The sequence below is a fragment of the Sceloporus undulatus genome, chromosome 6 (assembly GCF_019175285.1).
Source record: "Sceloporus undulatus isolate JIND9_A2432 ecotype Alabama chromosome 6, SceUnd_v1.1, whole genome shotgun sequence".
Lineage (NCBI taxonomy): Eukaryota > Metazoa > Chordata > Lepidosauria > Squamata > Phrynosomatidae > Sceloporus > Sceloporus undulatus.
The window spans coordinates 102,516,182-102,542,149 of record NC_056527.1 but is presented as its reverse complement, the minus strand read 5'-3'; the positions used below and the strand labels follow the sequence as shown (position 1 = coordinate 102,542,149).

General features: G+C 40.0%; 1 protein-coding gene across 1 annotated transcript in view; it reads right to left on the bottom strand.

Annotated features, from left to right (window-relative positions):
* LOC121933784 (serine protease 27-like) overlaps positions 1 to 3,969 on the bottom strand; it is a 9,535-nt gene extending 5,566 nt beyond the window's left edge. Inside the window, exons 1-3 of the mRNA XM_042473772.1 lie at positions 3,888 to 3,969; positions 1,983 to 2,009; positions 738 to 900 (exon numbers count right to left, since the gene is read on the bottom strand). Coding sequence (XP_042329706.1) covers positions 738 to 900; positions 1,983 to 2,009; positions 3,888 to 3,969 — 272 coding nt within the window. The remainder of the gene's footprint in view (positions 1 to 737; positions 901 to 1,982; positions 2,010 to 3,887) is intronic.
* Between the last annotated feature and the right edge of the window lie 21,999 nt (positions 3,970 to 25,968).

Genomic DNA, 25,968 nt, shown 5'->3' with positions numbered 1-25,968 from the left:
TTGCTGACATGATACACAACTGTGCTAGTAAATTACAGTACAATAATACAGAAAGGAGCACTGTGCAAGATGTCCCATAGTGTCATGTGGGCTTGATACATACAATTGTTGTACAATGAAGCAATTCAACTTTGCGTAAGTTGATTTACAATGACTTAACATCCCAACAGGATGCCAGCCAAAGTAAGCAATGATATTAAAATGAAACAGTAGCTAGTAACTGCTCAGTTGATTAAAAAGTTTTTATCTTGGTGCTGAAGCTAGTTGGCAGCCAAACAGCTCTGACGAGAAGCATTACAAAATTACAGAGCCACCGCTAACCTCGCTTTTCCAGTTGTCACAAACATATGATGGGTAAGGGGTACCCACAGAAGGGTGTCTTAGGGTACATCTACACTGTAGAAATAATGTGCACATGATGGCCAGGAGGATCAAATAATACTTAGAAGGTAACAAGTTCATGCCAACCTATCTGTTTCATGCCAACTTAGCAGTTTCTGTCAGCCTAGCAGTTTGAAAGCATGCAAATGCAAGTAGATAAATAGGTACCACTTTGGTGGGAAGGTAAACAGCGTTCTGTGCAGTCATGCTGGCCACATGATCACAGAGTTGTCTTTGACAACACTGGCTCTTCAGCTTAGTAACACCGATGAGCACTGCCCCCTACAGTTGGACGCAACTTGGCAACCTTGTCAAAGGGGAATACCTTTACCTTTAACTAACAAGTTCATACTCACAATTTAAAACAATGTGAGGCTGTGAGAACCCACTGATTGGTGATGAGGGAGCCTCCGCAGTGGTGTTGCCCATTCAGCTTGATGCTGACCTGCCAAGGCCATTCTCCATTTTGGGAATCTTTCCCTCCTACGATCCGGTTCAGAAAACCCTGCTTTCCACATACTGAAGAAGAGGTATTTTATTAGGATAGGCCCATTCATGGCTATTAGTTCTGCTGCTTAGATGGAGCAGTCATACTCTGGAGTAAGAGACAGCAGGGAAGATGGAAGAATTTATGCTGCCAGAGGCATTTGATCATTGTAGAATGCTGATGTCTGGAAAATATGGATATTTGTATGATTCAGCAGTGCTCTCTTTTTTTTCTTCTAAAAATGATTTTAACTAATACAACGAGGGGCCTGGAACAAAATGTTGTACTGCAAAGTATTCTCGCTAAGGACACTTCTATGGCAGGTGACAGTACATCATAATTTGAGGATATATTAAAAAGAAGGATCAGGGGAGAAAAGGGGTTAATAGGAAAGGTTTACAAATTTCTTTTGGAGAAACAATTTAGTATAAAGGAAGGTCTGGTGAGTATATGGGAGAAAGATCTAAATATTGAAGATTTAATATTTTGGCTCTCTCAGATAACTAAAATTAAAAATATAAAGGTAAGAGAACATCAATGAAGGTTGATCAGCAAATGGTATAAAACTCCACTTCAGATAGCAATGATAAAAAAAATTCTCCAAATTGTTGGCATGGATGTGATCAAAAAGGAACATCATATGTGGTGGGAGTGCCCCTATGTACAAACATTTTGGTTATATATTATACAGGCAAGGAACATGATGATGGGGAGAAGTTTTCAATTTGATAAGGAGAATTGTTTAACTCTGAATTGGAGAAAATTCAGATATTCTGTAAAGTTTTATTATATATGTTGTGTTATGGATCATAAAACTTATTTAAAATAGTCTTTAAAAATGGACACTTCTATGGCTTCTTCAAATTTGCTAAACCCTTTTATCAATGAAGGGTGCCATTTTGCCTACAAAAAGATTCATACTAGGACAATACATTTGTTGTAGATGATATTTTGTTTTTAGGGCACAAATCCTTTTAATTCTCTTTTCAAGGTGTGAGTAAATAACTACTCCTATTCCCATTCTACTTCTCCAGAACATGTCCTCTTTTGCGGTATTTGATGGCACAACCTCTCTAATAATGTGTCAGATTAGGGTAATATGAATTGCACTCACCTTTGTTGGCAGAACTTGGCTGGGTACCTAAAGTGAGGAGAGAAAATAGTCAGAATAGTAGTAATGTAATAATAATGGGACGTAGAAGCAGGAGTCATGTCATAATGAGAACTGATCTTATGGTTTGTGATCACTGTGAATGGATGATCCAAGTATGATCTTGTCTGTAAGGATACAGGATTTTCTTCCAGCATCTTTTAATGCTGCTCCCCAAAAGCACATCTAATTGGATGCCAAACTGAGAGTTTATTGCATGCAATTTTAATGCTGACTTGGTTACAGGATGGGATCAGGCTGGAATGGGTTAAAACTGATTTTACTGCACCCAAAATTGCTGTTGTGCTGCCACCCGGCCATCACCAGCAGTGCTCTGGTGGCCAATTTTGATATTGCGGAAGCTTTCTGTAGCACCAAAATCAGCCGCCAGAGCACTGCTGGAGAACATGCAATAATTAATAATAATAATAATAATAATAATAATAATAATAATAATAATAATTCTTTTTATCCCGCCTCTCCCTATGCATCAGGGCGGGTGATGGTTGGGTGGCAGTGCAGCAGCAATTTTGCATGCAGTATAATCAATTTTAATCCATTCCAGTCCAATCCCATCCCGTCCCGTGCCCTGGTTAGTGTTAAAATTGCATGTGATAAACTCCTGAAATGTATCCAGCACTATATTTTATTGGATACCAAACTGAAATGTACCCAGCATTGCTTAATCTCTCAAAATGGGTCCATGAGGACTCCTGTTTTTCAATCCCTTTTTTAAATCCCAGGAATCTGATTCGGAACTATTCCAGGACTGAAAAACAGAGAAAACTATTCCATTGCTGTTTTAAGAAATCTTGCTGTTTTAAAAAAATGTGTACCTTTCTTGATTTGGGCAATACATTTAAATCAACAACAAAGCATTAAAAGCTTGTCTCATCATCCTGATTTTCAAGTCTATATTTTCATGGTGAAAATTAAGTGAAGAAAGGCAAGTCAGGTATTTAATTATCAGATTACTTCAGACTATGTCCCTAAATGCACTCTTAAAGAAAAACACGGATACTTTACCATCCCTGGTTTTAGGAAATAACAGTTGTTTAAAAGTCTTGTTTATTTCCACCATGCTTGAAAATTGTAATCTAGGAACTTCATACTTTGACTGGAAATTTAACACCTTATATCTGAACCATTTTTTACATCTGAATCTGGATTAACTAGTTTTAGGAAATAAAACATTCAATGTCCTTGCCACACATTGAATAGATTTGAGCTCTTTCGCAGATTTGTTTTAGAAAAGTATAAATAAATTTCAAGAAGTCCTGTGTGCAGGCCTTTCACCCAATACCAGAACTTAGAAATGTTATTTTTAAAAAAATTATTTGGTGTGGTCATTAAGCTCTTGCAGTTAAGTAGCTTAAGTGGTTTCCCCTTCATTTCAAACAACATGGTTTGGGGACTCTCAAGCAGTTTGAACCAGACAAGAACTATGAAAAGTTAGTAGACATTTACTGGGGACACATATTCTATCACTCAGTCATCATGCCAGAAGAGTGAGATGCTTTGATAAGCTGAGACCTACAGCGGAACATGGACACCAACCATGTCGCACAGATCAGCACCCTGGTGTGCCCTAATGCCATTCTCATATTTCAAGGCAATGTAGACAGAGTGCCTTCTCATATGCCAGTGAGCCTCCTCCTTTAATCCAATTGAACATGGCAAAGTTACTTTTGTGTACTACAATCCCCAGAAACCCCAGAGGTCAGCTAGTTAGGGACTTTTGAAATTTACAACAATGTCTCTTTTTTAGCCTCTGGTAAGCTGGACTTCTAATAGCTGCATGGTGAAGCTAGGTCTGTCATGCCTTCTACTAGTAAGGAAATTTGATTATTCAACAAACACACCACTTACCCATCAATATTTGCAGGTATACTAGAAAAACCAATTCCACGAATCTTCTTTTTTCACCCAGTGCTTGTCCTTGGTGCCCCATATTGCTGCTGCTTTCTTCTTTTTTGGTGGCAAGGTAGAGGTAGAAGATGGCACTCTCCCAAAATTAGAAACACCCAGTAGCACCCTCTATTATCTGTGCAGCCCCAGCTTTGGATACATATATATACATATCTCAAGAGGGCGTATTCAAGACTGGGAAGAGTGCCACATATGGGTGTCTGCCTTCTGGGAATGTTACGAAACCTGCTGGATAGATGCAGTTTGACACTTCTGCCTTCTTCCTTCCAGGCTTCACCATTTCCCTCTTCCTAACTCTATTGCTCATAGGGATGTGAAGACCTAGAACACAAATACTGGGGGGAAAGTTTTTATGGGTGATAGAATGGAAAAAATTTCCCCCTTCCCTTCAATTTCTTCCTTGGCCTTTACATCTCTGATTGCAATGGTGGCCAGTGACTTCCATGTTAGTGGAGTGGGGAATCTACTCTGAACTTTACAGGAGTTAATCAAAGTGCTGAACCAACTTTGAGAATCATCACCTTGGATAGCACCTTTAAATATGAAAAAAAATGAAGCAGGGTCACCATTTGACTGACATAGAAGTCACCATCTGTCACTCTATGTAGTTCAGGGGCAATCCAATCATCACAAAGTTTGCAAACATTACTTTTTGGGAGAAGAACTTTCAGAATCATCTAGTCAATGTGGCCACAATGGCAGAGGGATTCTGGGAGCTGTAATTTCCAAAAGCAACATCTCCAAGCCAAAATCACTGTGTCTTTTGCATCCATTACAATGCTAGTTCTCTCTACTCCAGAGACATCTCCTTAATTTTCAGACTAGTTTATATTCTGGAGCTAGAACAACAAATATAACATTTCAAACAGGAGCAAAATAGTAATCATGGCTGGAATTCTGTATTGCAGTTATGGATTCTTAACTTAGAATTATGGATCCAATTGCTCCATCTTTAGTAAAACTATACAAATGCCTCCTCACAGGCCCATCTTAAAAGCCAGCAGCTGTGTTGGGCAAAAGAGGTCTGTTCAGCTGCTGATCAGGGCACAAAGAAGATGACATTTCCAGCACCCTCCCAGGCTGTGACAATTTCTTTTTTTATTTTATTTAATCAGAAGACAATCAGAAGCAGGATCTCTGTTGCAGTTCCTTGTGACACCCTCGCTCACTGGTGGGATGGGGCTGGAAAAGTCATCTTCTTCTTCCTACCTCACCTTGGGGGTTCAGGCCAGGAGACATTACATAGGCCCGGTACAGACAGGCATGAAGCGGTGTGGCGTTGCTGATTCTAGGGTTCTGGACAGTGCAGCAATTGCATGGTCTGGAACCCTAGAATGTGCTGCTGCCATCATCATGGGGGCCTCCCATCCACATGGGGGCCGCCATGATGACGTATGTGATGTGCAGTTACTGTGGCCCCAATCCAGTGCTTCCAGGGGCAGCACAGACTTGCCCCTTACCGGGCTGTCTGTACAGCCCCTAAGTTACAAATATGTTACTAGGTAGCCAACATAGAATATTGGCAATTGTTAGCAACATACATGGAGTTATGACAATGGCAATGTTAAAAAAAAGGGGGGGGGGCTTGCTGTGAACAAATTTCTATTTATTTTGAGATTGAACCAGGAAATTTGGATTATCAAGAACAGAACTGTCATATTTTTTTGTTCTTGTTATATGCTGCCCAGTTAGCTTCATCTTAGGGCAACCCTATAATTGAGAGACCTCCAAGAGCTCATGTCTTGCAAACTCACATTATGTTACATTTTTATGTAAGCATTTTAAAAGAGATCTCCAAAGCAATGGACCTAATGTAACACCTTGGGTAACTCTTTTAAAATTTAGACTGAAAATTAGAATAGATTTGCTGCATCACTAAGGTGGAAGTCTGTGGCCATCACTGGGTCTTATGAATGTATGTTCAAGCAATTTGTCTTCATGAAATTCATTTCCCTGATGTGTTTGACCTCATTTCTCTCCCTCATTTATGTTGCAATGAATATCCAAAATCAACTTTTTTTAAAAAAAGAAATGAATTATTGTCTTTAGTATGACTCTCCTAACACATGCTTGTCTCTCTTTCTTTCTTATTTTGGCATTTATGTGCAGATGCTAAAGATAGCAAACTAAGGAGCAATCCATGATTTACGCAGAATTTCTTTTCTTATGCTAACAGACATTGAACCGGGATGGAAATGGACAGGGGGAAGAACTGCTTTTGTACTAAATCGATTCTTTCCCCCTTCTAGTGCATAAATTAAGCCTTATTTTTGAACTTATTTCCTCAAAATGTTTAGGTTTTTGCTTCTATTTTCAAAATATGTGACTGTTTTGCCTTTACTTGGCATGCATCTATTCACTGATTTAAAATATGTCAGCACACAATTTTGAAATGTATTCATTTTCCTCTTCACATTTTCTTTTCTTCTGCAAATGGCAGTGCAAACTTGGACATGCATGGATTTCTGACTGTAGATGGCATTCAGGTCTGTGTTTGATTCTAGGATGGAAAATGGGAAATCTTGCATTAAATTATAACCCCAGTGAATGCCTCACTGTAAGTCATTAGCCCTATTTTATCTTTAAAAGGGATTACTATTTTCTCTTTAAAAATCTAGTATTATAGTGGATACATCTGGCAAACCTATTGTTCTTTATGCTTCAGGGACCCCACCTGATGGCTAGAATCTTCTTATATGTTGCTGGAACTAGGAGTTACATCAGTATACGTACATTTTCCAAGATTGTGTAAGGAAACAGCCAGTATTACTTTGCATAATGTTTTGCCCGAGGCTATACAATGGCAGTCAGATGATGCCTGGCTGCAATTCTGCCTCTTTACCAAAAGGTTTGCCATGTGATATTCAGGGAGTACATTGTCCAACATACAGCCATTGCCATCCTGGACTCTTCTGGATTTTCAATGGAAGAATGCTGATGTGGCTGAGCTCCATCAGCATCAAACAGAATCTAGGCCTGTGTTTCCAACTGGTAAATTTTTGGGTGGGAAAATAATTTCAAATCCTTTGTCTACACTCAATAGCCTAAATAGTCTTTCTTAATTATCCAAATTCAAAAAATAAAATAAAAAATAATAAAAAAATTCAGCGCAATGCTTCCCTCCTACATACACACATATATGCACACTTTCCAGAAATACCTCTCCAGATAGTAAGGACTTTATCACACCAGGCTCTTAAAGCACCCAAATAGCATTTGTGTAGGAAACACAAACATACCAGGTTGGGGACACTCATTATCGCACAGCTATTCAAAAGTGTGATAGTGCTGCTTTTGTCCTGGCCTCTGTCTTCTGCATGCCAGCCTTCATAACTCTGCTTCCCTGCCCTAACCAATGCTTTTCAATCTGTATTGATTTTTATTTTTAGTTCAATTGCGTGATCGTGGCAAACCATTAAGTAAAACAATGAATCCAGAAATGAAACCTGCAGCATAATTGTGAGATCTTATGGGAAAGGGCAGCTATCACAAGAAGGTGATTCCCCCAATTTTGCCCATTGGAGTGAAATTCGTCACTGTTTCAGTGTTCTTGAATGGACAGTGGGGCTGAAGGAGCCATTTGTTCTCAGTTCTACATAGCAAGCATGCACTTGGCACACTAAAGTTCATGGCTTCAGTTCCCCACATCTTAAGTCACATATTATGCTTGCTTTAGATTTGTAGTCACAGGACTGGGAAAGACACCTGTTTGAGAAAGTGAATAAATGGCTATTCTCAAATCTTTACTGAGCCCCATTTTTATTATCCAGAACTTCAGCTGGAGGAATGAAACACAGATACTGAAAAATATTTTATGAATAGATTAAAACAGCCACTGAGAATCCATTCTGTGTATTGTGTACCTTATTTTTGCTGCTTATTTTCTACCAGAGAGAAAAGAAAAATTATACGAATTCCAGTGAGATACCTCAGCCCTTGGACTGTTTCAAGTGATTCAGTCCTTTGAATAGTTACACCTGTTCAGCTGGCAGTGGGTCTATGTGGAAAGATGAGTGTGTAAGCCCTGGGTGTGGAAAGAGCTTAAGAATGAAGTCCTCATGACTGTTCTCCAGTAAACAGATGATAGGTGATTCACTGAGGGAAATATCTGTCGCTGCATTGTAAGTACTGAGTTGTATGCAACCAGGACAAAGGTGACATCACAAGAGCTGACAGTGTGATTCATCCCCCTGAACAGAAAATGAGAGCCCCTGCAATGCAGCAACTGAAATAGGAGATGCATATTATCTTTTTATGACTGTTGGCTGCAGCCTACTTCATGTTAACTGAGCTACTACTGGTTTATAGTACAGAGAAACTGATGTTTCTTTCTTCCTTCTTTTCTAAAAAACCAAATGCTTAGAGAAGGGATAGGAATTCTGTGGCTAGTGGCCTTTGGGGGAGCCCAGGGTCCCTGAACTCTCAGGAATTTTGTAAAAAAAAATCCCAACAAAAACATGACTTGTTGCTGAAAACAATTATCTAGTGGGCACAGGGCTACTGCTGAGTTCTGGTCTAGGGATCCCAACCCCCAAGCAATCCTTCTGCAATCCTTCCCACTCCCTATAAAGCAAGGAATGGTGGTGTAGGAGGCTTCAGAAATTGTCCAGTAAGTTGGGTGGTGGTGGTATATGGCTGAACTGAATGTAGGTTTGTATGCAAACTCACTGCGCTGTCCTGAACCATGCAGGATTGCAGCCCTAGCCAGAACTGAAGATGATGAAACATGCTGATATGATTGTTCAACAACATCTGGAGGCCATATCAATTACACCTCTGGGCATGACAATCAGCACTGACCATGTGGATTCTGGATTCTTTTGAATGTAACTGGGTAAAGGCAAGGTAGAAGTCTCTCCTTCTGGATGACAGTTCTAGGGACCTTTTTGTATGTCTATCCAGATGTTGTTGAACTACAACTCTCACCAACCCTTGCCAATTTAGCCAATGAGGAAGTATCAAGGGAACTGTATTCCAACAGCATTTGGAGTGCCACAAGTTCCTCACCCTTGCCTTGGGCCAAACTCCACTATTTTTTCCCCATTACATTTTCGAACATGTAGTGTTCCCTATTAAGCAGACACACCTCAAGAGCCCTGGAAAGTACTTCTAGGTAGGCTTGACTTCTGACGTATCATATTTTAGAAATTAAGCATACCTTCTTCTGTTGTATGTTTCTGACCGTTCTGTTACCTCCAAGGGTTCAGTATGAGCCAAAGAACCTGTTTTGAACAGAGGACAGTAAAATATGTGTCTAACCATGTTGGTGCAATCATGTTCTAGTCACACTTCTGCAATGCAGCCTTGCCTGTGCTTCTGAAAACATTTCCTTATCTACTCATCCATTGATCTAAGGGAACAAGCAAGTGTCTGAGGGTCCATCATAGCTTTACACTAATCTCCACCTTTATAACTCATAACAATAATAGAATTGTGACTGGCACTTTACCTTTGTCTGTTACTTGCCTCATATGACCTTACTTTAGAGACCAACTCTTGTGAAGGAAGGAGTGTGCAGTACTGATTAACATACCCAAATGTTCACACTTGTCCTCACTGAGATTTTAATATGTGAAAAAAAAAGAACTGGAGTGGAAGAAAAAAGAAAAAAGTTACAGATACAGTACTTTGGGATTCAATGATAACATGCCATTTTACTAAGTTTGGGATTTTTCTTAATAATTTTTGTTTCTAATCTTATTAGTGACATATTTGTGGTTTATGTGATGTGTATCCTATTCTGAATGGGGTGCAAGGAACAATTCTTTAGCTCTTTGCACCTCTTCAAAACCTTCCTCCCCGACAGTTACTTAGCCCTGCTGGGGGAGGAGGTAGAGAGCAGAGGTGATGATAGTCAGTCATAACTGGTATGTAATTTTCTTTCTCTTCCTTCTCTATGGCTATTCAATAGGCATAGTAATAGCCCTATGAGACTTAAGAGAGAAGCATGGAGGTGTGCACATGGAGCAGTTATGCACAACTAAGTGTGTGTCATGCAGGATTTTGACCTTTGTCTTTAGATCAGTCACATGATCCAATATCTATGGACTCCAGTGTCCCCTACAGGTGGTGTCATCACTGAATTTCGACCAGTGGCAGGAGCTGCTGCACATTCAGGGAAGGATAATACACTCACTTGTCAAAAATTCACCCAACCCTAAGGGGAAGACTCAGCAAGAACCTTATATCTGAAGTGAGATTTTGGCTGCAGTCCTGTTTGTTGGAATAATTGTGCCAGTGTCTGGGATGGTGGCCATGGGACTAGTGTGGCAGCAGCAGTAAAATGGCCCAAGGGCATTGTGAAGATGGGAGGGGATGGCATCTCTGACTCTGTGTCAGGAGGAGAAACTATGGGCTCACCCTGCAGACCCCATACCACTGCTACATATAGTTTCAAATAGCATGCTATGCTGGTGTAACAGACCACTACAGAAGCATTACACAGAGAAATTTCCAGGTGTTTATATAAAAATTCCTGAGTTTTTGTTTTTTTATATAGTCTGACAATTTGTACTGCAGCGATAGATTTTTAACCTACAGTTGCCAATCCATAACTGCTCCATATTTGGTAAGATTATGCATTCATGATCATGGCAGGATTGTCACACTTCTAAATGCCCTCCAAGCCTGTCTTAACTGCCAGCTACTGCATTAAGCGATAGAGCCCTCTCTTCATGGCGTCTGACACCATCTGGCCTGGGAGGGAGTGAAAAGACAGGCCCAACGTCATCGGGCCTATCCTTAAGAAGAAGAGCCCTCCCTCCCTCCAGTCCATCTACGATGGTCCAGGCCTCAGAGGGAGAGAAGAACTGCTGGACTAGATCTCCTTCCCCACTACGATTCCCTTCTCCTTTTGTGTCGTGTCTTTTTAGACTGTAAGCCTGAGGGCAGGGAACTGTCTGATTAAAAATAAGAATTGTAAGCCGCTCTGATAGCCTTTAGGGCTGAAGAGCGGGGTATAAATACAGTTGGCTCTTCTTATACACAGATTTCTTATACACGGATTCAAGCATCCACGGTTTGAAAATGTTCAAAAAAAGTCTAAATTTCAAATATCAAACCTTGATTTTTTGACATTTTGCTATGTCATTTTATTTAATGGCACTTGAGCATACACCGATTTTGTTATACACGGGGGATCTTGGAACCAAACCCCAGCGTATAACAAGAGTTCACTGTACCATAATAAACAATAAATAAATAAATAATGTTTTAATCATGTTAAAGAATCTTAATTGCCTTTTCAAGACCCATCCTTAAAATATTATCCTTAAAACACTTCACCTTACAATTGGGATAGCTTGCACCAACATACAGTGCAGGAAAATAACATTTACACCAGTGAGTGAGGCTGCGACAAGGACCCCACTGCAATTCCTTATTGAATCCTTAGTCACTGTCTGGAAGGGGATGGAAACATCCTCCTCTTGGACTCTAACTGCCAGCTGAACAGAGCTCAACTACTCACTATGGATGCTGGTTGTGAAGGTAGCTTGGGTGACCAGAAAACATTACTTAGTTATTCATTTGTAAATAAGTAATGTAGGGTTGACAAACAGGCATGAATGATCCAGGACTTTATTCCTCATCAAGATTTACCTTATTTCTGCCCCAGTTTTGCCACTTTTGACAGCTCTTATTTATCACTTCTTCTTGTTGCATCAATGCCATTACATAGGTATTTCTTAATTCACTGCTTTCTATTTCCTGTTGCTTGAGTATTGTGTAATTTATTGTTGTTTTTCCCCCTCCTGATTTCCCAAACGAGGCTTCCTTTTGCTCTTCAGGCACCATGACAAAATTCAGAAACAGATACCTGATGAATGATACACAGCAATCTATGTCAGGTTCATTTTCCTTCCTGTTACAACATCGATCTTACAGGGGTAGGAAATGAACCACAAATCAAGAGACTCTAACGAACAATGGGTTGTGCACCTCTCAGTTCAGTGTTCAGCAGGTACATTTTATATATATACATCTTGTATTATTTCCAAAGAGCTCAAGAAGATGCATGTCATCTTACAAAAATCCCATGAGGCACAGTAGTTTAGGCTGAAAAAGAAGCAGGCCTAAAGCCAATGATGTAGTCATACATTTTGAACTGGAGTCACTTGTCCTGACTGTCTCCATACCCAGGTCCAGTTGCAGCTTCCAAAACAGTGGGACAGTGACTCTACTTTCAGTTTCACTTTATACTTAAAGAAGCTAGTCAAGCTGAACCCAATCACTGAAATAGAAGCAGCAACTTGGGTCTAATTGGCACTGAAGAAGTAATGCAATTTAATACCGATTTAACTGCCATGCTTCTATCCTATGGAATCCCAGGATTTGTAATTTGTTGTGGCACTAGAGCTCTCTGACAGAGAAGGCTAAATATCTCCCAAAACTACAATCACAGAATTCCATAGCAATGAGCCAGGGCAGTTAATGTGGCATCAAACTGCATGACTTCTGTAGTGCAGATTAGATATTGGATAGCTCTTTTAAGTTCAGATTAACACCTGGAGTGGACTCACCATCCCCCTGACATGGAGACTGCCAGCTGCCACTGGCCAGGTCACCAAGGAAGCTCCAAAAATAAAAGCATCTGTTTTGATCCATACTAACAAACTAGTTTTAGCATTTCTCATCTCTTTCAGGAATTTTATAATGTTAAAGAGTCTTAATAACCTCCTTTAAACACTTCACTTTACAGTTGGGATAGCTTGCACTAACATATGGTGGGCAGGAAAACCATGTCATTCCCCAGCTACTATGAGGATTACAGCTACTTTCAGAAAGAAAAGTAAAACATGATAGGCTAACAGAAGAAGGGTCTTGCAACCCTGTCTCAACTATACCAGTGCGCAAGGCTCAGTGGCACCTTTCATTACCTCCATTACTCCAGTGTTGAATAGCTTCTGACTGCCATACTAATTTGTTTCTCCATGTCCTGGATGTATAGCTATTTCAGAATTCTGCAAGGAAGGGAAGATGGCTGCCACCACCAAAACATCTGTGTAAAGTTTTTGTGTGTGGCATCTTTGATCTACCTTCTTCCTCTTTCTTTTCCATTTCTTTCCACAGTAATAGTGCTGTAACTGTGTGATTTGAATGGGCTCCTGATGGGCCACAGCTAACCAGTGGTGTGCTAAAGGATACCTTGCAGTGGCAACAGACCTGTACCAGATTATGTAAATCCTTTGTTAATGTAGGCTTTATTTCCCCCCCAATCCTTTTGTTTTCCAGCCAGCTGGTCAAATGTAAAGCAGATAGTCTTTCTGTCACTCACTTCCCCCCCCCCCCACCTCTGTTTCGGAGGTTTCTAGACAGCTCATGGTATGGTCAGAGGATTAATGATAAGCTATTGGACAAGGTGTTTCCCCTCTTGTCAGCTGGCTTTACTCCACTCTGTTGTTGGGGCTTGTGAAATATTCTCATGCAGGAGGAGAGGCAAGGGAAATCGTGGGATCTCTTGGTTAGACTGAGAAGTCCCCAGGGCAGGTAAAATGGGATCAAGACCTTGAGTCACTCTAGATGTTTACAATAGCACACAGATGAGGCATTTTGGGGAGTAATGCTGTCCTCTGCAGGGTAGAACGAGATAGCTCTGTTATCCTCTGTCTGTTATAATGAATTGGATGGGGACCAGTCAGTGACTAATGTGGCTTTCATGTCAGTGGGGTAATGAATCTCCTCTGGATTTTACAGTGAATTTGAAAGGAGCTATCTAAGGTACTCAACCCACTGGTTCAATTGCTGCTTTGTAATCTGGACTAAAACCCAGAGGAGATTCATGACCAGTGTTGCCAACAAGCCTCGAAGATATTCCCCGGAATGTTTTACCAAAATCCCAAATCCCCGGAAAGAAATTAATTAAATTCCCTGGATTTCAGGGAATTTTCCAAAAATTGGCAATGCTGTTCATGACCCCACTGATATAGAAACCACTAGCAATCACTGAGACCAATAAACAGAAGTTGAATCCAGACAAGAGAGATGACATTAGTGAGATGATAGTAGGCAAGTGATGTTCAGCCTGTTGCAGAAGTGGTTGCACTCCCCCAAGTGATCAGGTTTGGAGCTTCAGAGTGCTTATTCGCATATGAGATACAAGAACCTTCAGCATCACAGAGTACTTTTTACCAGTTTAGACAAGACACCTGGCTTCCATGTTTCATGTCATCACAATCCCCCATTACTTTAATGCACTGAATGCAGGGTTGCCCCTTGAAGTCAATCTCTTCAGATTGTATAAAACACAGTGGCTAGGGTAGGGTAACAATAAGCTCATAAACTGCTCATACATCACCATGCCCAATGCTAGATATTAATTATGAAATCCCATATCCAGTGAGAGGAGTGTAGGACATGCCAACACATGGTAGAAGCAGATTTCCCTTAATCTTTCCCATGACAGATATAACACATTTAATATAACATGTTGCTTTCTCTCTGTTGTAAATATATAATGTAACATGTAACTACCTGAAAAAGGATGGGACCAATAATGGAACAAATTATTTTTTACCAAGTGCCACTGCAAGTTCTATGTTCTGTGAATGGCCTCCCCATAAAGATTCAGCTCAGACCAACCATATAGACACCTAGATTTCAGGTCAAATCTTTCCTGTTTGCACTGTTAATTTATTCAGCCTACTGTATTTTATTATATTTTTATGACTGTTTAAACCTATTTTTAATTTTGTTTCTATTGTATTCTCATGGCCTTTAGCTTTGTTCTATCACTGCATTTTATTTTTTATTTCATTTTGCTGTTGTCTGATAATTTATAAAATGGATTTATTGTTCACTCCTTTGTTACCTTTTGAGGATAAACACACTTTAACTTTCCTAACTGCTAAACAAAATAAAAATTAAGTCCAGAGATAATCCTCAATAAAAGGATTGAAATAAATGACTTCAACGGTAGAAATATAGGTCTGGGGAGAATTTCCTGCTCATTCATGATGGAAATTGCCTGCTCTCAAGACAGACGAGAAAGCCCCAGGTTGGATTCTGGAGCCATCACATCTAACCACATCCTGAACTATCAGATGAACCTAGGCTAGTTATATGCTTTATGAATTGAGGTCATGTGTTTCAGTTACCCAGATGTGAAGCAGATAGGGCTCCCTGATGCTCACATCAACCCTCACCCTGCTTTGAGGTTTCTAGACAACTCATGGTGTGGTCAGAGGTTTAATGATGGGCTTCAGGGCTTGGAGTTTCAGGTCTTTCAGTTGGCAGGTTGGCTTTTACCCCACTCACTGGGGTTTGTGCAATGTCCTGATGTTGAAGGAGAAGGGAAATCGTGGGTAGCTCCCTGTTGGGTAGGGTGAGAATCCTCCAGGGCAAGCAAAATGAGATCAAACATCTGAGTCACTTTAAACATTTGCCTTGCTAAGATATGAAGTATTGAGGGTACGAGAGTGCCCTCTGCAGGGGAAAATGAGAGTTTTACATGGTGTGATTTTATTGTTGTGTGCCTTCAAGTCATTTCTGACTTATGGCAACCCTAAGACGATCCTATCACAGGCAAGTTTCTTCAGAAGAGGTTTGCCATTGTCATCGTCTGAGGATGAGAGACTGTGATGTGTCCAAGGTTACCAGTGGGTTTCATGGCCAAGCCGGGAATTGAACCCTGGTCTCCAGAATCATAGTCCAACTCTCAAACCACACATGCCACACTGGCCCTCACATGCTGTGATACCTGTTTCCTAACAATTTACGCTTAGATACAATATGTCATTAAGCAATCATTAGAAGGGAGACAACAGTAAAGAAATCATCAGACTAGAAATTAGAAGGGCAGCTGCGAAGGAACCAGACAAAATCCAGAAGTGTAAAGATATATCACTGAATACTAAAGTTAGGATTGTCCATGCTATTGTATTTCCAATTTCTATGTATGGTTGTGAAAGCTGAACAGGGAAAGCTGACAGAAAGAGAATAAACTCATTTGAAATGTGGTGCTGGAGAAGAGTTCTGTGGATGCTGTGGACTGGTAAAGAGATAAATAATCAGGTCCTAGAGTAAATCAAGCCTGAACATTCCTGAGAAGTCAAGATAATTAAATGGAGACTGTTGTGCTTTGGACACATCATGAGAAGGCATTATGAGAAGGTATAGTAGAAAAGACAATAATGCTTGGAAAGGCAGAAAATAATCAGAAAAGAGGAAGATCATATTCCAAATGGATAGACTTAATCAAGAAAGCCATGCGCCAAAACATAGGAGTGTCTGGGTCTGCAAGACTTGAATAGGGCTGTTGAAGACAGTGTGACTTGGAGGTCTCTCATTTATGGGGTTGCCATAAGTTGTCAACTTAGCAGCAGTTAACAACAATAACATGGGACATATTATTAGCAAAGGGACCTGGTAATGGCCTCACTGCCAATTTTATGTCACACATAATAATAAAGGATTATATGTATGTGTATATACATTTTTCAGGTTAAATTGGAACTCTTAGTTGTTGACATGTGCCACCATTTCCACAAGAGACTATGGCTAGAATTCTGCATCATCTTATATTTAACTAAGTACTTAAAATAACTTCTCATGGCCTGACCCCTTCACATCTAATGGAAACATAATCCAACTGTACTGATCATTGGCAGAATGAGCCTCTTTCCCCTATGCAGCTAATGCCTGGTAAAATAGGTTGGGAGGTGAGTTATGATCATAACAATAGTGTTGAAATTGAGACAAAGTAGTGATCATGAACATCAAAAATTTACCTAACCATAACTGAGGCAAAAGCAAGCTGTTGCAACTTCTCCTAACTTGCATATTCATCCCCATTAATCACTATTCCATCTTGACCACACTCCTATGTTTTTTGGCCTCCCATGTCCCAGATTTCATCCGTGAAATGTTAGAGAGTGTGTTTGTCCTCTTCTTAGGGCTTGGAAATGCAACTCAACAAATTTTGTTTCTATCCTCTCGCCTACCCCCCTGTAATTGCTTATTGAGTTTGGTTATGGATTTCCCCCGCAGCTGAAATCACTTATTTTGTTATTGCAGCCCTTGGCCACTGGGAAGCAGCAGTACATCATGAATGAGAGAGCCATCTTTCCTTTTCCTGGTTGGAGTGAACTCCAGGAAGGAATGAGTTGTGTGTTTGTGAATGAAAATACATGAAAGCGTTCCTGCAGTACTTCTCGCATGACAAACAGTGGAAAAGAAAACAATTTCCAGGTTGCTACACATAGAGTAAATGTATTAAGATGGTGCAGTATTTTTTGCTATCATCTATAGAAGTATTTTTTTTAAAAAAATCTAAATGTCATTTCTGCTATCTCAGACTATTTTCTAACTGCAACATTTTATTCCCACACTTCAGTAGGTTTCTTTTTTAATTCCAAGATACATTGAAGCAAGAAAATGTCATTTGCACCCCCCTCTCTCTATCTGTCTTAGAGTTATAGTACCTCTCCTGTCTGAGGCATTTGTCTCACTCTGTCTAATGATAGCGTTGGCTATGCTGGGAAGTAAGGACAAGAGAAAAATGACAATGGAAACTAGACAGTATAAGGGAGAGATGAGCTCACAAACACTGTTATATAAGTAGGTACCAGACTTTGGAGTTTATCAGACAAGGGAACTTGGAAGTATAATCAATGGTAATCCGAATGCAATCATGGGGTTTAACCTTATTGCGTGATAGACTACCACACACAATTTCGGACAATGGGAAGTCAGTCTGAATGCAATCATGGGGTTTCACTTTATTGCATGATAGACTATCACATGCAATTTAGGGCAATGGCAAGCTATTTTTTGGCAATGGGAAATCAGTTTGAACGTAATTTGAATTCATGTAAATTTGCTGAACTAGCAAATTCATGTGAATGTGTTCTGGCCCCACTTTCTTTTCATTCGAAATTAAGAGAAATTCCTCCCATGTGATAAACTCCTTGCATCTGGCATTTCCAGGAGAAAGAAGGGCAAGATGTTTTTGTTCATTGTCAGCACTTTCTGGAGAGACTGACTTGTCAAAGTGATTGTAATGGATGCCAGTCTGTAGCAAATTACTCTGTCCCCAATTACATGGGAAGACTTGAGGTTTCCTAGCTCAAATACATTCTTGTTGTGTTCTTTCAAGTAGTTTCTGGCTTATGGACTAAGGTGAACCTATCATGCAGTTTTCTTAGCAAGATTTATTCAGAAGGGGGTTGCCTTTGCCTGAAGCTGAGAGAGTGAGTTGCCCAAGATCACCCAATGGGTTTCCATGGCTGAGCAGGGATTTGAACCCTGGTCTCCAATCATAGTCCAGTGCTCAAACCACTACACCACACTATCTCTCCTCATTTTAGGTCTAAGTCCTTACAAGCTACCAGAGAATAGAGTGTGCCTCTGAGCAGACATGCACAGAATTACAGTTTTCATTATCCCTTTCTATTCCCTTTTCAATTCAAATGATGTCAAGATCCTGCACCATCAAAACACAGCTACAATGATGGTGCTCCATCACTGTAGCTATTTCTGTTGAGGCCAACCTCAAAAACCCTACCTTTTAAACAAGGCAGTGCCCCAAGCATAGGATTTCGGAGGTACTGAAGATCAGGGAGCTGGGAAATTGTCACTATGGCACTCCCAGTCATGGGACAAGAAGATGGGGGAGACACTTCAAGGTCCTGCTGCAGTGATGCCTCTCAATATGTATCTCCTTGGAAAACATTTGGCTGAAGCATTATCTGTCTTAAGAAGTAGGTTTTTGTGTTCAGCCACTAACTACTGTAATCATAAATCCACGAAGTTGTTGTTAACTGCCCTTGAATTGACCTAGAATTATGGCAACACTGAGGATTAGACATTTCCGAGACCCACCATCTTTCACTGCTTTGCTTAGGTCCTGTAGTCCCTGACTGAGTCTATCCCTCTGGCATGTGGTCTTCCTCTCTTTCTGCTGCCTTCTAGCTTTCCTAGCATAATTGTTCTTCCATTCGTGCCTTCTCATGATGTGGTCAAAGTATGACAGCTTCAATTTAATCTTCTTCACTTCCAGGGACAGTTCAGGCTTGATCTTTTCAAGGATCCAGAATTACAACATCATAAATCCAGTTTATAATCTCATTCATTCTGAACAGCTGTGATCTTTTTTTTTAAATGCCAGCTGTTATCCTTTTTTTAATGGAATAGTGCATATGTATGTGTGTATGTGCCTTCAAGTTGCCGGTCAATTTATGGCAATCTCAGGCATTTTTCATAGTGTTTTCTTAGGCAAGGAATACTCATAGCTGGATTTTGCCAGTTCCTTCCTCTGAAATATAGCTTATTGCACCTGGTATTAGTTGCTGACCTCCCATCCAAGTACTAACCAGGGCTGACCTTGCTTAGCTTTCAGGATCAGATGGGATCTTTAGGGTATTCAGGCCCTGGAACAATCACACCTATACACAGTTTTAACAATGGCTGGCCTGTAGCTTTGTAACATGCCATCAAGTAGAATTCTAGCCATTGTATTACTTTTAAAGCCCTATATGGTTTGGGTCCAAGTTACCTACAGGATCGCCTTCTCTTGTACAATCTGCCCTGTACATTCTGGGAAATATTTACTCCATCCATCCAGGCCTAGGCTGGCAATGGTTTCCCACATGAACTCTTAGGAGTGTATTTTAATTATTTTGTAGTATTGTATTGTAACTGTGGCTTTATGTTTTTTTAAACTGGGTTTTGTATTTTAAGATGCTGTATCCCACCTTGAGGAGAGGCAGAAAACAAACAAACAAACAAACAAACAAACAAACAGTCCCTGTTTCCTAACCTTTTTTCATGAATGTATGCATTTCACAAATGAAGGACTTTGCTTTGACATGGCATGTTTACATAATATAAACTTTATCCTTCTGTATAAATTTTACATGGTCTTTTGTCCCTTGAACACAGATGAGAAGGTTTTCAATTTGTTTTATGCTTTAGTTTTCCCAAGGTTTTTCAAAGGTCATCTAGCCAGTGGAAAGATGTGCTCGCATCTGGCATCCCTATGGAGTCCCATTCTTTCTACAGTGTTATGTTACTACCTTTAACATGACCTGCATTTTGTCTCCAAACATCCTTAAGGCTGGAAAACTCCAAGATTCATTTGAGGCATGAGAGCTCCCTGGTTAAGAATTCTACAAATACTCCTCCTTAAACAGAAAATCCCAGGATTCCATAGGATGTTGTCATGTTGGTGAAAATGGAATATAGTTCTGTAATTATGTAGTGTGAAAGTCACCCTCTTACACTCATACAGACACAAATACATGCTCGTGTGGGACTATGCATAGGAACTAGAAATCCTGGCTTATGTTGTATTCTTGTTGGGCTCCCTCATCTCCCAGCCATGAAAACATATATCGATGGGAATATTATCTTTCAATCAGTCCCAAGTCTCTAATAGTTCTACTGAGATTGTCTGAGTTAGCTTGCCAAAGTGCATAAAATCAGTAACAGTGCTTGCTTAGCACCTCCAGGGTGTTTTATGAATATCAACTAATGGCTCCACCGCACCCTAGTTTAAGAAGTGATTGTTATCTTCATCTGACAGGCTGGGAAAAATATTCAAAGGCACTGTGGCTTGCCAACAATCAACTGCATCATTGACAGGTTGCTTTTGCAAAAGAGGTTGGAACTGAATGCGGCAAATAAAAACATAATGACTAGGGAGTCAGTAAACCCTAATTGATTCACTGAGATTTACCTCTGGGTTGATAAGCCTGCCACTGATATGTCCCCATGTCCCGCTCTCCTTTTAGGAACTTATTAGATGCATTTACTGTAGAATATATGATCATTTTACTATGAATTTTTGCACCTAAAGAGTTAACTATGAATGAACTTAATCATTTTGTAGTCGTTGTTTGCCACCAAGTTGACTTTGGCTTATGGTGACTCAATGAATAAAAGAACTCTTAGAGTTCTGCTCTAGCAAATTCAGCAGCACGGCTTCCTTGGCTGAATCAATCTACCTCTAGTGCAGTCTCCCTCTTTTTCCTACTACTTACCATTTTAAAGGTAAATGTAAAGGCTTACCCTTGACATGATGTCTAGTTGTAACAGACTATAGGGGGCAGTGCTCATCTCTGTTTCTAAGCCAAGGAGCCATCATTGTCCGAAGACAACTCTGGTGGTCATGTGGCCAGCATGACTGCACCAAATGATGTTACCTTCCCACCAAAGTGGTACCTATTTATCTATTTACATTTGCATGGTTTCGAACTGCTAGGTTGGCAGAACGTAGGGACTAGTGATGAGAGCTCACCCCATCATGTGGTACTTGGGCCTTGAACTGCCAACCTTCTGACCTTATAATCATCAGAATTGGTGTCTTAATGACTAAGCCACCTTATTCCTTGCATTTTATCAAGCATTATTTTACAGTGGGTCCTTGGTATCCTTGGAGTTTGGTTCCAGGATCCCTCATGGATACCAAAATCCATGGATGTTCAAGTCTCATTAAATACAATCGCATAGTAAAATGGTGTCCCTTATATAAAATGGAAAAAAATAAAGGTTTATTTTTTGGAATTTATCTATTTTAAAAGGGGTAAAGTTTTCATTTTGTCTCTCCCCACAGTTACACCCCTGTTCCAGACATTTCTGGCATCATCTTTTTTCCATTCTTCCCCCCAGTTTGAGCTACAGTGTGACCCCTGTCAAGACCTGAGGTGGGAAACTGCCCTCAGCTTTTCCATTCCAGTTTATATGCTCTCTTACCCAGACTTCTTAAACTCCAGCAAGGATGATGAATCATGTGCCTTTTACACTGGGACTGTCAGATTTCAGGTTCCAGAGATCTACATTATTGTTGCTGTTTTTCTGCTAGAACGATGAAGTCCACCAAAGGTGCAAAATATTAGTACAGGTGGGTGAACAAATGTTGAGAATTGAAAAACAGAATACCTTTGAGCATATGCTGAGCCCATGATTTTGTTATCAAGCTCACAAGACCATTTTCACAAAAAGCCAGTACTAAGTACTTACAAGATTTTTCAGTTATCTAATTTTGGAGTAGGTGGGTTAATTGTTGCTATTGTTGAATTGTTCATAATCAGAAATGCTTACTGCACTACCACATCTCTCCTAGAAGTCTAACAGTATATTTGGATTTACCTTCTACCCATCTTTGTTTTAGAAATTGTGCTGGAACATTATAGAGTAAAGGGCAGGGAAATAACAGGGAAAAATGTTTAAGTCCAAGAAGTCCTATCTAGATAAGAAAGGGCTGATGACTGATATTAAAATTCCTCACATGAGGAATTTAGAGGTGGATCATCCAGAGGTTTAGTATGCTGTAACGCTGCTTACTTTTGTGGGTTCTATGTTTTTGTTCTTCTTTCCAGATTGGCTTCATACTTTCAGTAAAATAACGAATGAGGCCCTTTTCCTGAAGTAGGCGCAAGGAGGAGCCAGGACTGAACCTTGGGTGGAGGAGATGTGTAGGAGGGTGCTGTGGGAGGTGATTATGACAGAAAAGGATTGGTCCAATCCTGTCAGAGGCTGTGACACAGAAAACACTCTGAACATTGCAGATGAAAATTGGGAAAGCTATATTGCAAACCCAAACACAAAAGTAACCTTTGTCATTGTCCGTGGAATTTATTTCTCAGGAAATTTTTTTAAATAGTGCATAGAGTCAGCAGAATCAGAGTAAAGCATTTCCTGAACTAATGACATCAAGATTACAGAATGGCTATTTGGGATGGATTTTTTTTCCATGCTTGAATGTTCGAAGTAGTAGTAGTACTACTACTACTAGTGGCCAAAAACGTAAACACAATTCTATGTTGCACCAACAGGAGCACAGTGTCCAAATTAAGGGAAGTAGTAGTGCCATTCTATTCTGCATTGGTCAGACCTCACCTGCAATTCTCTGCCCATTTTTTGGGGACTACAGTTGAAGCAGGGTATCTATAAGTTAAAACATGTCCAGAGAAGGGCAGTCTAGATGATCAAATGTCTGGAACCCAAGCCTTATGAGTAACAACTTAAGGAACTGAGTATATTTAGCTCAGAGAAGAGAATACAGAAAGGTGACATGATATCTATCTTTAAATATTTATAGGGATGTCACATAGAAGATGGAGGAAGCTTATTTTCTTCTGCTCCAGAGGCTAGGACAAACCAGTGGATTCAAATTATGTGAAAAGGCTCTCTGTCTTTGGAAAACTTTAAACAGAGGGTGGATGGCCATCTTTCTGGAGTGCTTTAGTTGTTTATTCTTATATGGCAAGGGGTTGAACTAAATGGCCCTTGAGGTCCCTTCCAACTCTAAGATTTTATGAGGAGGAATAGGAGGAATGGGAATACACTCTTTACCTATAGAAAACTGGTATATCAGTTCTCCATCAGGAATTGTGGTATAGCAAGTCTTACACAAAGTCAGACTTTGAGTCCATCTAGCTATAATAGAGATGGGCAACTGTGGTCTATGCTTTTTGCCATCAACTCTCAGAAACCCTACTCAGCATCTCTGTGGTGACAGATTATGAGAACAGGCAAGTGAAAACCTCCTGGAGTACCACTATACATACTGAGTTTCAGATAAGAAATTTTCTAGCTGCACCTGAGGATATTGTGGACTGAGCATGAAATCCTCCATGTACAAAGCATGACTTTTATATAAATACAGCTGTGTGAACAATTGCTTGATGCTCAGCCTGGAATGAAAGCTGAGAGTTTCCTTCTAGGCTTGTGATAATAATGGGAAGCATCTGAATGGATACCTTAGTACACATACATGAATCATTTGAGCTCTTCAGAGGACACCATTTTGTGTGTCCCAAAACAATGTGAAGTTAGGTTGAAGAGCACTCATAGCAGGGCTTTCTCTGCACCAGCACCCCAACTGTCAAACTCCCTACCTAAAGTAGTTAGGCTGCCCCCATTTTTTAAAAGCTTCCAGCTTAAAAATCCCACTTAATATCTTTATATTGCTTTCATCGGATTTTTATTTGTTCATTGCCTTGGGAGCCCTTAGGTAAAATTGCTTTAAAAAAATCAGGGAAAGCAAAAACAAAACTAGAAGTGGTTGGAAATCAATTTCTGATTGTGTGAACGTGGGCATATTTTTAAATTTAACAATGCAGGGAGGCCCTGCAACAAGTTTAAAAAGTGAAGTGTTTCTCAGGGAAGTGTATAAGGGAAGGAATAAAATAAAATAAAATAAAATAAAATAAGAGGCAATCTAGGGAATCTGGAAGGGTCAAGAGCTAGAAAAACAGCTTTGGGGACCACCTCCAGCACCAAAATCATATTTTGTCCATCCCTGATGTAGATGCCTCTAGTGGCCCAGCAGACCATGCTTGATACTTGCCAGTTGCTTCACAAGGAAGGTGTACTTTTTCTATGCCATAGAACGCCTTTTGTTGAGCATTCTAGACATGTAATATAAAAAGAGAAATGTGTCCTGTCAGGTCAGGAAACATTATATCCAGTGGTAATTCCATTGATTCCAATCTTTGCTACCCCAGGGTAAAATCGCACCCCATTCCCTGCGTAGTCTGATGTTTTGAGGGATAAATAAATTTCACGAGCGTTCGCTCTTGTTTTTAATGTGTTAGCTCATGTTAGAGAAACCACAGATAGGCAGATAGCTTGAGAGACATACAGACAATATAATCAGACATATTAATTAGAACATTGCAATAAACAAACCAACACATGATAATAAAATCGTGCCGCTCACTATTGGAAATGGAAATGCCCACGTGCCATATAAACAAACCAATACCCAAAAATGACATCATGCCGCTTGCTGTTAATCAGATATTGGAAATAAAAATGTCCACGTGCCTTATGGATGATAGCGGATCTCGAGTCTTTCAACTAGACAGAAACCATTTGGAAAGCTGATGTAACTGCAGCAGCAATCACAGTAGAATGAAATGGAGAGCCCTCCTTTTGTCAGAATGCAGAAAATACCACCAAAAGCCACAGTGGTAATGTTGTACTAGTAGATTTCCTACTTGAGCATGGAATTAGACTAGATGCCAGTTGAAGTCCCTTCCAACTCTATGACTTTGTGGCCTTTGATTGACTCCAGTAGACTGTGGAAAAACAGACCAGGTCTGAACCAGTTGCATAGCATGGAATTTTACAAATGTTGCTATACTACACTATTCCGCCAATCACCCAGCAAGCCCTATGGACATGCATTCCATCTACTGTGTGACAGTCCTCATACACTGTTAAGGACCACACTTACCAAACCTCCTAGGCAGCACTCTAAGCTTGCACCACTATTTATGTTGGCATCACAGGGCTTGTATAACTGAATGGGAAGGCCAACCTGGTGCAACCTCTGAGAAGGTCCAAACACATAATGAAATTTACCCCAGGATAGACCCAACTCAGGCTTCTGGCCTGACAACAGTATGAAGCTACTAGTGGACAAGAATTTCTCAGTATTGCAAAGAACAGGTAAATTGTGCAAACTATGGTTTTGTAGATTGTCAAGGACTGTGCACCATGGTGTCTTGATTTGTATTCCTTAACTGCTGTCATGTTGACTTCGAATGGTGATCCTATGAATGAGAGATCTCCAAATCATCTTATCATTAACTGCCCTGTTCAGGTCTCTGCGTATAGGCAGAACATTTTTTTTGCACAACTGCATTTCTATTTCTTCATTTGCAATCATGAATAGTAGTCAGTAAAGATCAGGTTTTACATATTCTGTATACAGGAGCCAGGAATCCCAAATTCAGTCTTTGGTATCTTTAATTTAAATGACTGGGCATTTAACAAGTTCACTATTTTTTGCATCCATTTTACTTTAATTGTATAATAAAAACAGGTGAGGAGGAAGAATGATAGAGGAGAGAAGAAGGGAAAACCCAGAAAAGGAAAGCTGAAGAAAGAGAGAGAAGAAAATGTGTCTATGATTAAAACTTTAAAGGGGCATAACACTGTATTAACAAAATGGTTGCCTTCAGATGGATAAAAAAAGCCTCACTCAATGTCCCAGGTTTTGTTCCTCTGCTGTGTGATTGTATCCATGTGATGTTTACTCCATCCCAAAGTATTTCCTTGGGCCTACCAACATTAA